The sequence below is a fragment of the Falco punctatus genome (assembly GCF_963210335.1).
Source record: "Falco punctatus genome assembly, chromosome: 8".
NCBI classification, from domain to species: domain Eukaryota; kingdom Metazoa; phylum Chordata; class Aves; order Falconiformes; family Falconidae; genus Falco; species Falco punctatus.
The window spans coordinates 13,435,926-13,448,776 of NC_137588.1; the positions used below are offsets into that span (position 1 = coordinate 13,435,926).

Sequence of the window (12,851 nt, forward strand, 5' to 3'; positions counted from 1 at the left end):
TGCGCCGGGCCGCCTGCTGCGGGCGGCCCCGCCAGCCGCCGCGGCCCCGCCGGGGCTGGGCGCGGGGCGGGGTTCCGGGCGGGCGGCTGGGCCCCGGCCTCAGGCGGCGGCGGTGGCGGCAAGGGGGGCGCTGCCCCGCCTGCGTGGCTTCCTGGCGGCACCGGGGGCGCCCGGGGCTCCGGGCCGGCCGCGCCCTCAGCCCCAGTGCGGGGGGAGCCGGGCGGGCCGAGGAGCGGCGCACGCCGCGCTCAGGAGGCGCCTGCGGGGAGCGGCCGCCGCGCTGGCAGGGGCGCAGCCCCGGCCTGGCCGCCGCGGGAGGCGGGGGGGCGCGGAACGGGTGTCCCGGAGCAAGGGAGGCGCTCTCCCGGGAGCCGCTCTCTCGCGTTCCGTTACTTCTGCCACGGACGGATCGTCTCGGCGGAGGTCCGCGACCGGGAGCCGCCTCTCAACGCTGAAGGGGGAGCCGCAGCCCAGCGCCAGCGGAACCGGAGCGCCGTGCGCCCGCGGCGTCTGGAGGCGGCCCCGGCCCCGCACCCCGGCTCACAGGCATGTTTCTCTCTTTCTTTCTCCCCCGCCTTGCTCTCTGCACCCGAGCTCTGGCCGAGCTGGGATGGATGTGTCAGCTCCGCTGTGCAACACTGTCACTCTCTGCAGTATATATTAAAAAAAAAATTAAAAACATGTGGAAACAAGGAAAAAGGTTTATGTAGGGACATGATCCAAAACGGTATTGAAAATGGACGCAATGTTAAACTACATAAGAAAAATAAAAACCTTACATTTGTAGTTACTGGAACAAATGTGGATCATGGATGTTTCTGTTGGCTGGTGATCCCCCTCTGAACAAATTCTACAATAATTTAGTGTTGTAGTGTTAAGACTTGATTCTTCATCTTAGCTCTTACAGTTTAATATTCCAAGCAACAGAATAAACTATCTTGTATAATGGAATGAGGTATCACCTTTCCAGGTAGGAGAAGGATGCTGTAGCCGTTACAGTGCTGGCCAGCTAGCACCTGCATGATTTTTATTACTTTTTTGCAACTTCGCCACAGACTTCCTCAATGAGGTTGGGTAAATCATGCCCTGATCTTCTCAAGGTGCCCAGTACCTACTAAGTATTTCCTTTTGTCTCCATGTTTCATATTTAATAAGGAATTTTGGTATTTCTTCAAGCAAATTTTCACTGTAACAGTATTAAAGATTAGGAGTAGCTTGGATGTTTGGCAGCGGATGGTGTGGTGGGCAGCTTGTTAGCTTTTTCAAGAGTGTTGCCTTGAATAAATAACATATTTTAAGTGCTTAGACTGATAAACAAAGCAGTTTCTGATACAGTACTTCACCATTTTAAGGTTAACTTTAAAGCAATAATTACATATTAATATGGAAATACCTCCTGTAGGTGACTGTCAGCCACCAAACAGGATTCATCATGAAGACTTGCTTGTAATTAGTAAATTAGCTAGTCCCACTCTACACTTTGATATGCTTATAAAACAGTCATCTCTCATCACTGCCTAAGCTTTCAAAGCATCAGATATTAAGTCTGCTGGAGGACTTTCAGAGTGGCTACTCTGATCTGTGAGAGAGTTTAAATGCTGATTCTGCAGCTTAAATAAAGCGAAAATTATCTGAGCTGGTTCACACACACACACACACATCCTTTTTTTTCTTTTTTAATGTAAATCCCTTACAAAAGTATTTCCTCTCTTGCTTGTGAAATGTAAAGTGCAATTGCTACTGCCTTGCTTTTTTTGAGAGCTAGTTCAGCTGCACGCAGCTGAGCCGAGATCTGACTAGCACAGCTGTGCTCCTTTAAAACAACACACATTTATTTTCCTACAAACTGCCAGGGATTCATGAATCTCTTCTGTTTTACTTTCTGCACATATGCAGTTAACTTGCAATAAAGTTGTTCAGAAGTGGTAATAAGATCACTAAGCCAATGATTCAAAAACAAAAACTTGAGCTGGAATGTATAACGGTTGGACTTAATGACTTTGAAGGTCTTTTCCAACCTAAATGATTCTGTAATACTGCATATCCTCAGTATGGCATTCAAAACCCATATGCTGCCTGAAGGCTCAATAGAAGCAGGCTTTCCCAGAGCTGTAGTTTTGGGGTTTTGTGTGTGTAACTGAGAAGAATGGCCTCACAGTTGTGATTAGAGACTTATATTTATTACAGGTTTATGTACAATCTTACATTGCTACTTTTAATTTTTCTAGGATAAATGGGTGTATGTGACTTTTCCCCAGACCTAAAGTGGTTCCATGTCTTGTTTGGTAAGTTTGTATTTAAAAATCTTTGCCAGTCATACCTTAATGTGAAACATTTCTGGTGAAATGTCTTGCATGAGGGGATTTCCACAGTCCTGAGCTGTTTAAACTTTGTCGCATCAACTTTTGGTGAAGGAGACTGTTCAGTATCTCTTCTCTCTTAAGTCTGCCATGTATGTGCTCTGTGCTGTTTCTTAACCTCTTGCTTGACTGACTTGTTGTAGCAGAAAACTTTCCGAACTCCTGCTTGGAGGGGCTACTTTGGAATGTTTTCCCACTGCCACGTTCAATAAATTGCAGTGACTCCATAAATATTCACTTGTTTCTCTTCTCAAGGACTGTTCCTGTATTCTGCATACACCAGTTGAATCAATCAGACCAGAAGAGCTATCTCAGAGCAGTGTCCATGAATCCCTGGTAAGAAGAAAAAAGAAACAGTAACTGTCAACGTTAAATATAAAGCTGGTACATATGAAAAATAATTTCATTAGGGGGTATTTCTTAAAATGTTAACAGCAAAAATAACCAGAATACTTTGGGGCTTCCACTTTGGAAAAAGACTGTAGGTAACTGTTACTCTTAATCTTGTACTTGTTTAAAAACAAAGCAAACAGACAGGTACACAAACAAAACCCAACCAACCAAACAAAAAACCCCACTGCTAATCAGTAGCTCATAAAACTAAGTCTCAGTATAATGGTAAAAGCACCAGCTTGCACATTCGGAGTTGAGTACTTCATCTTTGCATTCTAATTAATGGTATTTCTGGATTAATTTTAAACATATGCATGTTTAAAAATTACAGTCATTTTGAGAACTGTTTTTCCTCACTGTTAGGCTGATTCTGATCTAGCCTGGATTCCCCCATCTACAGGAAGGAATGAAACGGTATTTTGCTCTTCTAATGTTTCTCACTATGAACTCCAGCTGGAAATAGGTAACATAAGTATATCTTAAAATATTTCTTGTTCCTGCAGATATATGTCCTCAATAGGTTGTTGCTAATTGTGGATAACTGGCTAGCTGAAAAAAGGTCTCATAGACATAGTCCAGCTGGCTGGACAAAAATGCACATCGCTCTCAGCTTATCTGAAGTAAAGCAAAATACACTGTCTTTGGCTGTTTTTGTTACACAATAACAGGAAGATTTCGGTGGGAAAAGAATTTTGCAGGTGGGAACAGATAACTACAGAAGAGAAACAGGGGTGGACTTGGTATTTAGGCAACTAACCAATAATGAGCTTAACTTTTGTAATATGTATGAGCTAATTATAGGAAGGCATAAAAGGTGACTGTAAGAGACAATAAATGAAGTCTGCTGATCACTCATATTGAGTGACTGTGTCTTCCCTCCATCGCGACAGCTAACTGCAGCGAATATTAAGTCTGTAAAACGTATTATCAGCTGACTAGAACTATTCTTGTTCTCCTTAGTTGTGAAATGTGCATTGCTCATGTAATGCTCAGTAATCACTTATTTTAAGATATAAGACAAATCAACAATTACCTGAATTTTTCTCTTGATGTTTGTGCATGTCAGCTTTCTAAATCTGTGATATGTGGACAATAAATAACAGCATTAAGTAACATCATGTCTTGTCACTTGGCTACCTGAGTTGATTGCCCTAAGGACGGCTGCCCTGAACCCTACTGTGCATGCATATGTTTATGTGAATATACGTGGTAAAAGTGTTGTTCATTGAGATGTGTAATTGATACTGAAAAATGTTTAAACACTTCTAGGTGTTCTAAAAATATCAGAGCCATACTTTAACTAATTTGGTGGATATGTTTTGTGGCAAATACTTAAGTTCTTGACATTCTTAAAGAAAAGGTCATGCTGCTATCAACTGCAGTTTTAGATTTGTAAAAATATCTCTTAATATGAAGGAAATTATGTGGTGGATTATTGTATTTTTCAATGTTAAGGCAGCCACTTCTGGTTTCAGGAAGGAGGTTCAACAACTTAACTTCAGTCTACCTTGCACGGCATATGCCTACAGGCATGCAAGTTGCTGTCAGGATCACAGACCTAGAAAATTGCTCTGAAGAACATTTGAAAGCCTTACAGGTAAAGCAATAGCATTTCTGCATAAGGCTGATGAAGATAGTGATGAATACACGTGCGGTTACTGAACAGAGGTAGCCTTTGCGTTTGTACTGGGTCATTTCAGTCAAGTTTTTTCCTCCAAAGGCATAGAATATAAACACCAGGCATGTGTAAATTTGAGAGTTGCTTTCTGAAGAAAACAGTTAACAAGTGTTTTAGAAATACTACTGTAATTGTACAGCTTTTTCTTTGAAACATGTTCTGTACTTGGTATTTAACACCAAAACTTTGGACTATGAGCAAACTAGATTTACTTCAGACAAATGTAACTACAGGCAAGTTATTTACATTTCTATTGCAGGCTATGCACATCACCTGCAACTTTGTATAAATGCACACAGGCAACAGTTCTTCCTTCTGATTACTGATGTAGTTAATGCTCTTAGTAAGACTGTTGTCTTGTGGTTAACACATCCACTTTCATTTAATTCCATAGAATGAGGTGGTTTTATCCCACTTTTTCCAGCATCCCAACATAATGACACTTTGGACAGTGTTTACAGCTGGTAGTTGGCTTTGGGTCATCTCCCCATTCATGGCTTATGGTAAGAACTGTTAACTGCAATTTTGGAATAGGAAAAAGGGATGATACCATTTGGACCACACGGTCCATCAGAGGTTTCCTTTTAAGCAAACCCTGTCTTATAGGAAAAAGAAACTTTATCAAACTATTTGTTTAGAGAAGCCTTCTGTACATAATCTTCCCCCCCACTGAAGGCTGGTATTGGAACTGCATTAAATTGCAGTTGGTCCTAACACCCACCATGTGAGGAATGGTAACTGGGAGATGTTTGAGTTTATACAGCTTTGAATTTTGGCAACAGAAAACTTGATTGAGTAAAGGTTTGGCATAGACTTTCAGTTAACAGAAGCATGGCTTGAGTGTGATCTTTGCCCAATGGATCCATCAGTTGCATCTATGTAACTGTTCTTGACGTATCACAGTCAATATAAAGATGAGAACACCACTCTTGATGAATGTAGACAATGAAGCAAGCATAGACAAGTAATTTAACAAGACTTGTTAGGCTTAGCTAGGCTTTTTTCACTTCCAGGTTCAGCTAGACACCTGCTGAAGACTTACTTTCCTGAAGGAATGAGTGAAGCTTTGATAGGGAACATTCTGTTTGGTGCAATCAGAGGATTAAATTACATGCACCAGAATGGCTACATTCACAGGTAGGAGAATGTCAGTAGGTAAGAATCAGGTTACAGCATCCAGTTTATGAAGAATTTAGTTCCACTTCAAAATTAATTTTCAGCTTAAGTGTTATTCCCTTCCTTTTTCTATATAACCTCTTATGTCAGCCACTGCAGAAGCTGGTTTTTTTCAATACGGCAGAACCAAGTTTGTAGAAACTTAACAAGAACAGTACTCATGCATTACTTCATGCCAGTTGTTACAGGGATTACACATCTGTCTGGCTTTGTCTCTTTCAAACAGACAAGAAACAGAGTTGTAGAAACGGCTTCCTTACTTTACACCCTTTGCAGGGAAGGAGGACCCTTCTCCAATTTCTGGCAGTTTTCTCTTGCTGATCATCTCTCCTCTCTTTTGGGGCTGTATTAAAAAGACAACTCATACTGAGTGAAGAACTTCCATGAAAATAATCTGCTAAATAGAACTGCATGCTAACATTGAACTACAAGTTACTGAAATATGAAAGCCTTTCTACTCTAGTAGTTCTTTGAATAATTTTTATAACTAAAATTTACCACTTTATGTTACAGGAATATTAAAGCTAGCCACATTCTGATTTCAGGGGATGGGCTGGTTTCTCTCTCTGGCTTAAACAACCTCTACAGTTTAATTAAAAATGGACAAAAGTCAAAGGTTGTATATGATTTCCCCCAGTTTAGTACATCTGTGCTTCCTTGGCTGAGTCCCGAACTACTGAGACAGGTTAGTATAAATTAAATTTCATTCTTCCTATTCGAAGTTGCTGGGAATACTCAACGTCTAACTTCAGCGTGCTTGCAGAAAGGCAGTGTTGAACTGCAACTTTTGAAAAGGCATACATGAACTGGATTTGTATTTCTCCTAAAGAAAAGCAGTTTTAAAGCTGTTGTTAAGGTGGTGCTGTACTGTCTCCTCACTTGACCTTCCTGGAAACTACTACAGATCCTAAAACTTGTCTTCAGTACAACCATCAGATTTCTGAACAAAGCCTGAAGTTTCACAATTTAATTGCCTCAATCCAGTGTAGATAGATTACAGGGTATTGGAATCTTGCTTTGAAACAGATGCTTTTATTTTTGTCAGCACTGATCAATGGCATCAGTGATCCAGTAGAGTTTTCTTTCACAGGATTTATCTGGGTATAACATGAAGTCTGACATTTACAGTGTGGGAATTACAGCATGTGAATTAGCCAATGGACATGTTCCATTTCAAGATATGCCCCGAACTCAGGTATGATTCTAAACTTAATTTCTACTGAAAACCATGCTGAGCTTTTTTTTACTCTGAGAAACCAATGCTATTGCTGCTGAAATGGTGGCTGGGTTTGTTATTTCAAATATGCATGCTTCTTTCTAGATCAAATGATTGTTCTGTTCCTGGAGTTTCACAGCTTAGCCTAAAATAGGTCCAGATTAGCTGCTGAACTCTTTTGCTGGTCTTCCTTTCTACTAGATGCTGCTGCAAAAGCTGAAAGGTCCCACATATTGTCCTTGGGATATAAATACCTTTCCCCGTGGGGAATCCAGGATGAAGAATTCCCGATCAGGTGTTGATTCTGGAATTGGTGAGAGCATGACACGCACAATGACCAGTGAAAGACTGCAAGTTCCCTTTTCCAAAACATTTTCACCAGCTTTCCACAACTTGGTAGAACTTTGCTTGCAACAAGACCCTGAGAAAAGGTAACCTTCTAGTGAAAACGAATTTTCTGTCGCTTCAATCTAAGACCAAGTGTGGGCCACAGTTTAGGATACAGTAATTAGTTAAATACTGTTAAAGTCAGAATTTCAGACCAGAAGTACTATGTACCACGCTACACTTACCTTTCATTCTGTAATTTAAAAATTATCTTATCTGATAGAGGAACCATGCTTTTAAAGTTGTTTGGTCCCTGAATTTCTTGTAATACGAGTGTACTTTGTAACAAGTAAAATTCATTTTTAAACATGCACTTTGTACAGGAAAAAAAACAGAAATCTGAAGTATATGTTTTCAGTACTGTCTTTTCTGAATGAGGCAGTAAATTTCTGTTAAATGGAAAAGTGAAAAAGCCTTTAAAATGGATTTCTTTAGTAGTGCCTTCACTACAAACTGAGGCATAGAATGTAGGAGTTCTGAGCTGCTTTTCTCATATCCACATTTGTCCTGTGGATGAAAAACCACAGCGTTTAAATTGATTTGTCAGTCCGGCCCATTTTCCAAAAGCAGTATTTTACTTTCCAAAATATAATTATATTGTTCATTTTATGATCCAGGCCATCAGCAAGCAGTTTGCTTTCGCATACGTTCTTCAAACAGGTGAGTTTACTACATTTTGTTAAATGACACAGCTATAACCTAAATCTCCAACTCTTAATATTTGTGGCTTTACAAAATAACTAAGTTAGCTGGAGCCAAAAAAACATCCTGTAACAGCACACCTGCTTCAGACTATTTTTATTTTTTTTTAAACAAAATGGTATTGATAGTATAGGAAGTATTACGAGTAATCCATTTCCCCTTTGATAAAGTTGGTTTAACTTAACTAAAATTAGCCTAACTAATAAGAATAATGGTTAATATTCTTAATTTAAAGCAGAAGAACCGCAGAGCTATAGTAATTAACCTTGAAAGATTAATTCAGCTTTAGAGTGAGAAATGCTAAACCCCTCATCCTGTTATTTTCAGTATTGTAACATGCAAGAACATGGCTCTGATTTCATGTGCTTTTAATCAAGTCAGATGCAAGGTTATGTTGACTTTTATGTGCAGCCCTGTTTTAATTTTTCTTCTTTCTAGATAAAAGAACAAACACAGAATTCACTGCTGTCTCTATTACCACCTCCTATTGAAAATAACAGATCAGAGTTCTTGGCACTGCCCTCAGCAATAGTTGGAACTGAACTTGGACATATTACTGCAAATCAAGATGATACAGACTGGGAATTCTAAATAAATACCAAACAAACATACCTCTCCTGTGTTTCAAAGAAGGAAAATGTGATTTGTATTTGCTGCTTTAGTTTGTATGGTTAAAATACAATTAGACAAGGTATACTTGAAAATGCCATTAAAGTGGCCATACTTCATTAACTACTTGCTCTGTTGGCATCATGAAGTGCAGTGTGCCTCACTTTCTGACCATAAGGAAAACTGTATATAGAGAATGGCTGAATGCTTATCTCCCTCTTTCAAAATATTTCTAAACAAGAGCATTCCTACTGTGATCTTACTTTATAATGTATTTGTAGCTCATATTGCTGCAGTCAACGTGCCTTTCTGAATTCAGGCCTGGGTTTTGTCTGTGACCTTACTTAAACATTCTATTCATCTTTTCATTATTACCCAGATTATTTCAGTAAGGAGAAATCCTCCGCTTCCAAGTCTAAATTTGCAACTGCACAGATTAGTTGCTTATGCAAATAAATGTTTTTCTTTTCATGCATTTTCATAATTTTCATGCAGTTTTAATACTGCGTATTTCCCAAAGAAATCAAGCTACTTGAAAATGTGACTCATGCTCTTACATTTGTCTACATTCTTTGTACAGATTTGTGCATTTGCATCTCCATTTATTGCTGTGTCATTTTAGCAATTAATCTGAGGACCTCTTACTGTGCAAGTAAGTCTCAAGTTATAACAGGTATGGGTTAATTTTGAAGAATCATATTAAATAATCTGAAGTTACTGTACATGTTTTTATTTATACTGTATTCCCATTCACCAACAGAACTTACCAGAACCTAATGCTGTTTCTTAAAAGAACAGACAATATGCATTAAGCTTCACTGGTACTCCTGCTGACAAACAAGCCTCTTCTGCATGGCACAGTGAAGGATAGATTCAGCTATAGCAAGAACTTAATAAAAACCCTAGAATCCTAGTGAATTTATCTAAGTCAGATGAAAAACTGTCTGTCTTCTCCCTACAATTCAGTACATTTTCATCTCTCATACTGTACCAGGCAACTCAGGCTGAACAAAAGCAGCTTCTTTTTAAAAAAGCTGCTTATTCTCATCGCCTTTTAGTAAATTGTCCTAAAGCCATGAGTACTTTACTGATGTAAGTTCTGACTGTAGTAGAAACGTATAAATAGATACTGAATGGATATTTTAAATTCTCATCATTAACAATATTCCACATTAAGTGTTCAAGTCTTCCATTACTGAGCCAGGCTACAGCCAGCCTTGGGAATACTGTTTTGCCAGCAGCTTCACTACAGAGTCTTGAAGACCAAATGACCAAAACACAAGCCTGAGACAGACATAAAATTCTAACCAATCACATTAAAATATTAACAAAAAAGTTGATTCTGCTCATTATGCTGTGAAACGAGCTCTGTATCTCAGAACCTAATATGTGAAACTTAAGATTAAAACCCTTTCAATAAACTTACCCTGTCTGTCTCCATTTATTTCTGTAATTCTTGTACTTCTGTTTTCACCATAGTCCAGCCATATTAATGGATTCTTGTTACTGCAGGAAAGAAGTTTCATATTTATGCTAATCGTTAGGTAAGAAAATAGTTGTCTAAATTGGAAAATTACTCTGATCATAAAAATATTAGTAATTTAAATATGTGCTCTTAGAGAAGATACTATTTTCATGTAAAGCCCATGTTCTTAATTCTTAACCATTAAAAATTTTGACTGTTTTCAAATCAAATGCATTATATAGCATCTACAAGTAACTTTTGACTAATAGTACATGTTAAAACTATGTCAAATAAGCGAGAACACACATGAAGTTGTAAATATTTTTAATTATAGACTGCTGAATAAGCATTACTACTCTAAAAAAAAAGAAAAAAAAAAAAGAACAGAGCAGAAAATTCCAGGCACCTTAGCTGCTAGTACCTGCAAGCTTCTCTTGAAACAACAGTGCCCCATGCTCTTTCTATAAAAATTAACTTGGTTACTAACAACAAAGTCACTATAAATTGATTTAAACTGATGTGTTCCAGTGGAGTTACTTTCCTGCTGTCTCTGTAGAAAAAAATAAAATTACTTATTTCTAAATACCGATCCAGCTTCTGTACTGACATAACTTTTAAGAAGAAAATGAAATACAGTTTTGTAAGTTAAAAAGCTCACAAATCTTAACTGTTAGAACTATTGCTTCTCAACAACTACAACAACTACTAGTGTGTGAATGACTGAATGAACGAACACAAGAAAAAGTTGTGATTTACTCAGGATCAACCTGATCTGCTATTTGAACTACTCACTTTAAAGACTCTCAATGCAATAAATACTCATTGAAGAGAGAACAATTTCTTCCACTTGATGCTATTAAGAAAAAAAAATAAATAATAAAAATTTGAGTTTTACCTTACCTCTCTCTTTTCCCCACACCCTCTTTCTCCTCAAGCGCTATGAAAGCAGTTTTTAGCCTGGAGGATCAGTTAAATGGCAAAGCATTTGAAAACCATTGTTCTGAAGGTCTCTGAGGTGAGGCAGATACCCAAGTAGGTGACTTACATACCCTGTCTTTAATGCTAGTAAGTAGCTTTGCTAAAGTATATTAGATTGTCTAATAAACCTCTACAACAAAGCTAACTGTAATGACTTGTCCTAATGATGGTCATCCCTGTCCTGTAGGAATGAGGAAAAAGTACTGAAATCCTGAGATACTACACAACACATCCAGTGAGATGGACCTCTAAAGACTATGAGTAAGAACCATACCATGAAATAAAGCTATCTGATGTAACAGAGAAGTAAAGACTTTAAAAGTTTTTAAAGATTTAAAAAAGAAGGCTCTGAGAAACGGAGGTGATCTATGAATAAACAGCTAGCCAAATAATTTGTACACAATATCTTGCTTTTTGTTTGTCGCTGTATCATTATCTGTCTGAGGTCTGCCTGTATCAACCCGAAAAGCCAGGCTCTCTTCCATTTTAATGAACAGTTACAGAAAATCAGTACAGGAAACCACTTCAGAGAGGGAGGGCTCTGAAATTTTTTAAGTTTGAAGATTACATAAATTTAAAATACAGAATTAAAGCAAATAGTTTTGTTCATGTGCAGGAATATAAGGGAATTCTTTCTTTTTGACTGGGTTTGCTGTTTTGACTGCTGCTGCTACCCGGGCACACACTGCCTGCTCCACGAAACAGCGTGGGATGCAAGAGGCAGAGGGATCCAGCTCCTGCTCCCACCAAGAAAGTCCCCGGATGAGGCAGGGATGGAACTATTCAGCAGGGGCCCCCTCGCTGCTGTCCTGCTACGGGCACCCCGGCCTGCAGCAACACCCAGTCAGCGCAGGCAACAACCGCCCGCGCGGGGGACAAGGCGGCTCCCTTTCCCCGGGGGCTGACAACGCGCCCGCCACCCGGCTCCTCCTCGCCCGCGGGGCCGCCCGCACCCCGCACCCCGAGGGGCCGCCCCGCCGCTGCGCTCCCCGGGGCCGAGGAGCGGCTGCGGGCGGGAGGCGCCGAGCCTGAGGCGGCCCCGCCACCGGCCCCAACGGCTGCTGCGCGCGGGGCGCCCCCTGCCGACGCGGCGGGCAACGGCTGCCGGCTGCGGTGGCAGCGGGGTACGAAACGGTCAGGCTTGACCTGTAACTAAATGGCCGGGGGAGGGGACGGCGACACACAGCCCGTCCCCGGCTGGGGGTGTCGGGGAAGGCACACCCCCGAACGCACCTGGCCGCGAAGAAGCGGCAGCGCGGCGGGCCCGGCCCAGCGGGGCGCTCGGCTTCCCGCCCTCGGTCAGCGGACTCGTGCACGGCCGCACCCACGGCGGTACAGCAGCGCCTTCCTCACCGCTGCGAGGGAACAGCCCTCGGAAAGGTAAGGCCTCGCAATAAACACGTACCTGATGATTTACTCTGTTGTCCCAAAGCCTTCAGTCACGTTAATCCGGCTGCAAACATGCAAGCGAGTAATTCTGACCTAAGGGCAACGCTCCTGAAGTTTACCTCAGCAACACGAAAATAACTTTAAAAGATACCAAATCGTTGCTGACTTGCTTCACGTTGAGAAAGCTGAACTGAGAGACTAACATTTAAACATGAAAAAACTGGAATTTAACAAAGTTGTAAGTGACTGCCAAGAAGGAAAATAAGCACAGTTCAGCACCGAAGGGGTTCTGGAGGTGCGGTGGGTCCGGCCCCTGCCCAGGCTGCAGCCCCTGCGCCCCCCGCCCAGCTCGGCCCACTGTCAAACTGGAGCTGCCAGCAGTGCCCAGTGCCGCCTTCCCACCCATCCCACCACCACACAGCCTGACAACCCTCTGACTCTTGCCCTCGTCATCACCCATTCGGTGGTTAGACAGCAATCCCATTCCCCTCAATATTC

At 41.0% G+C, this 12,851-nt stretch overlaps 1 protein-coding gene across 2 annotated transcripts; it reads left to right on the forward strand.

Moving 5' to 3' along the window:
• Positions 1-152: 152 nt before the first annotated feature.
• Positions 153-9,946, forward strand: STRADB (STE20 related adaptor beta). 2 transcript variants are annotated; one of them, XM_080400205.1, is made up of 12 exons: positions 153-546; positions 2,229-2,285; positions 2,616-2,696; positions 3,117-3,216; positions 4,229-4,350; positions 4,856-4,934; positions 5,445-5,568; positions 6,121-6,292; positions 6,698-6,802; positions 7,025-7,254; positions 7,828-7,870; positions 8,351-9,946. In XM_080400205.1, the coding sequence occupies exons 2-12, from the start codon at positions 2,274-2,276 to the stop codon at positions 8,501-8,503; spliced, it is 1,221 nt and encodes a 406-aa protein (XP_080256331.1). In that variant the 5' UTR covers positions 153-546; positions 2,229-2,273; the 3' UTR covers positions 8,504-9,946. The 2 variants fall into 2 exon arrangements, with proteins under 2 accessions (XP_080256331.1, XP_080256330.1); XM_080400204.1 differs by having other exon boundaries at positions 154-546; positions 4,826-4,934.
• Positions 9,947-12,851: the final 2,905 nt, after the last annotated feature.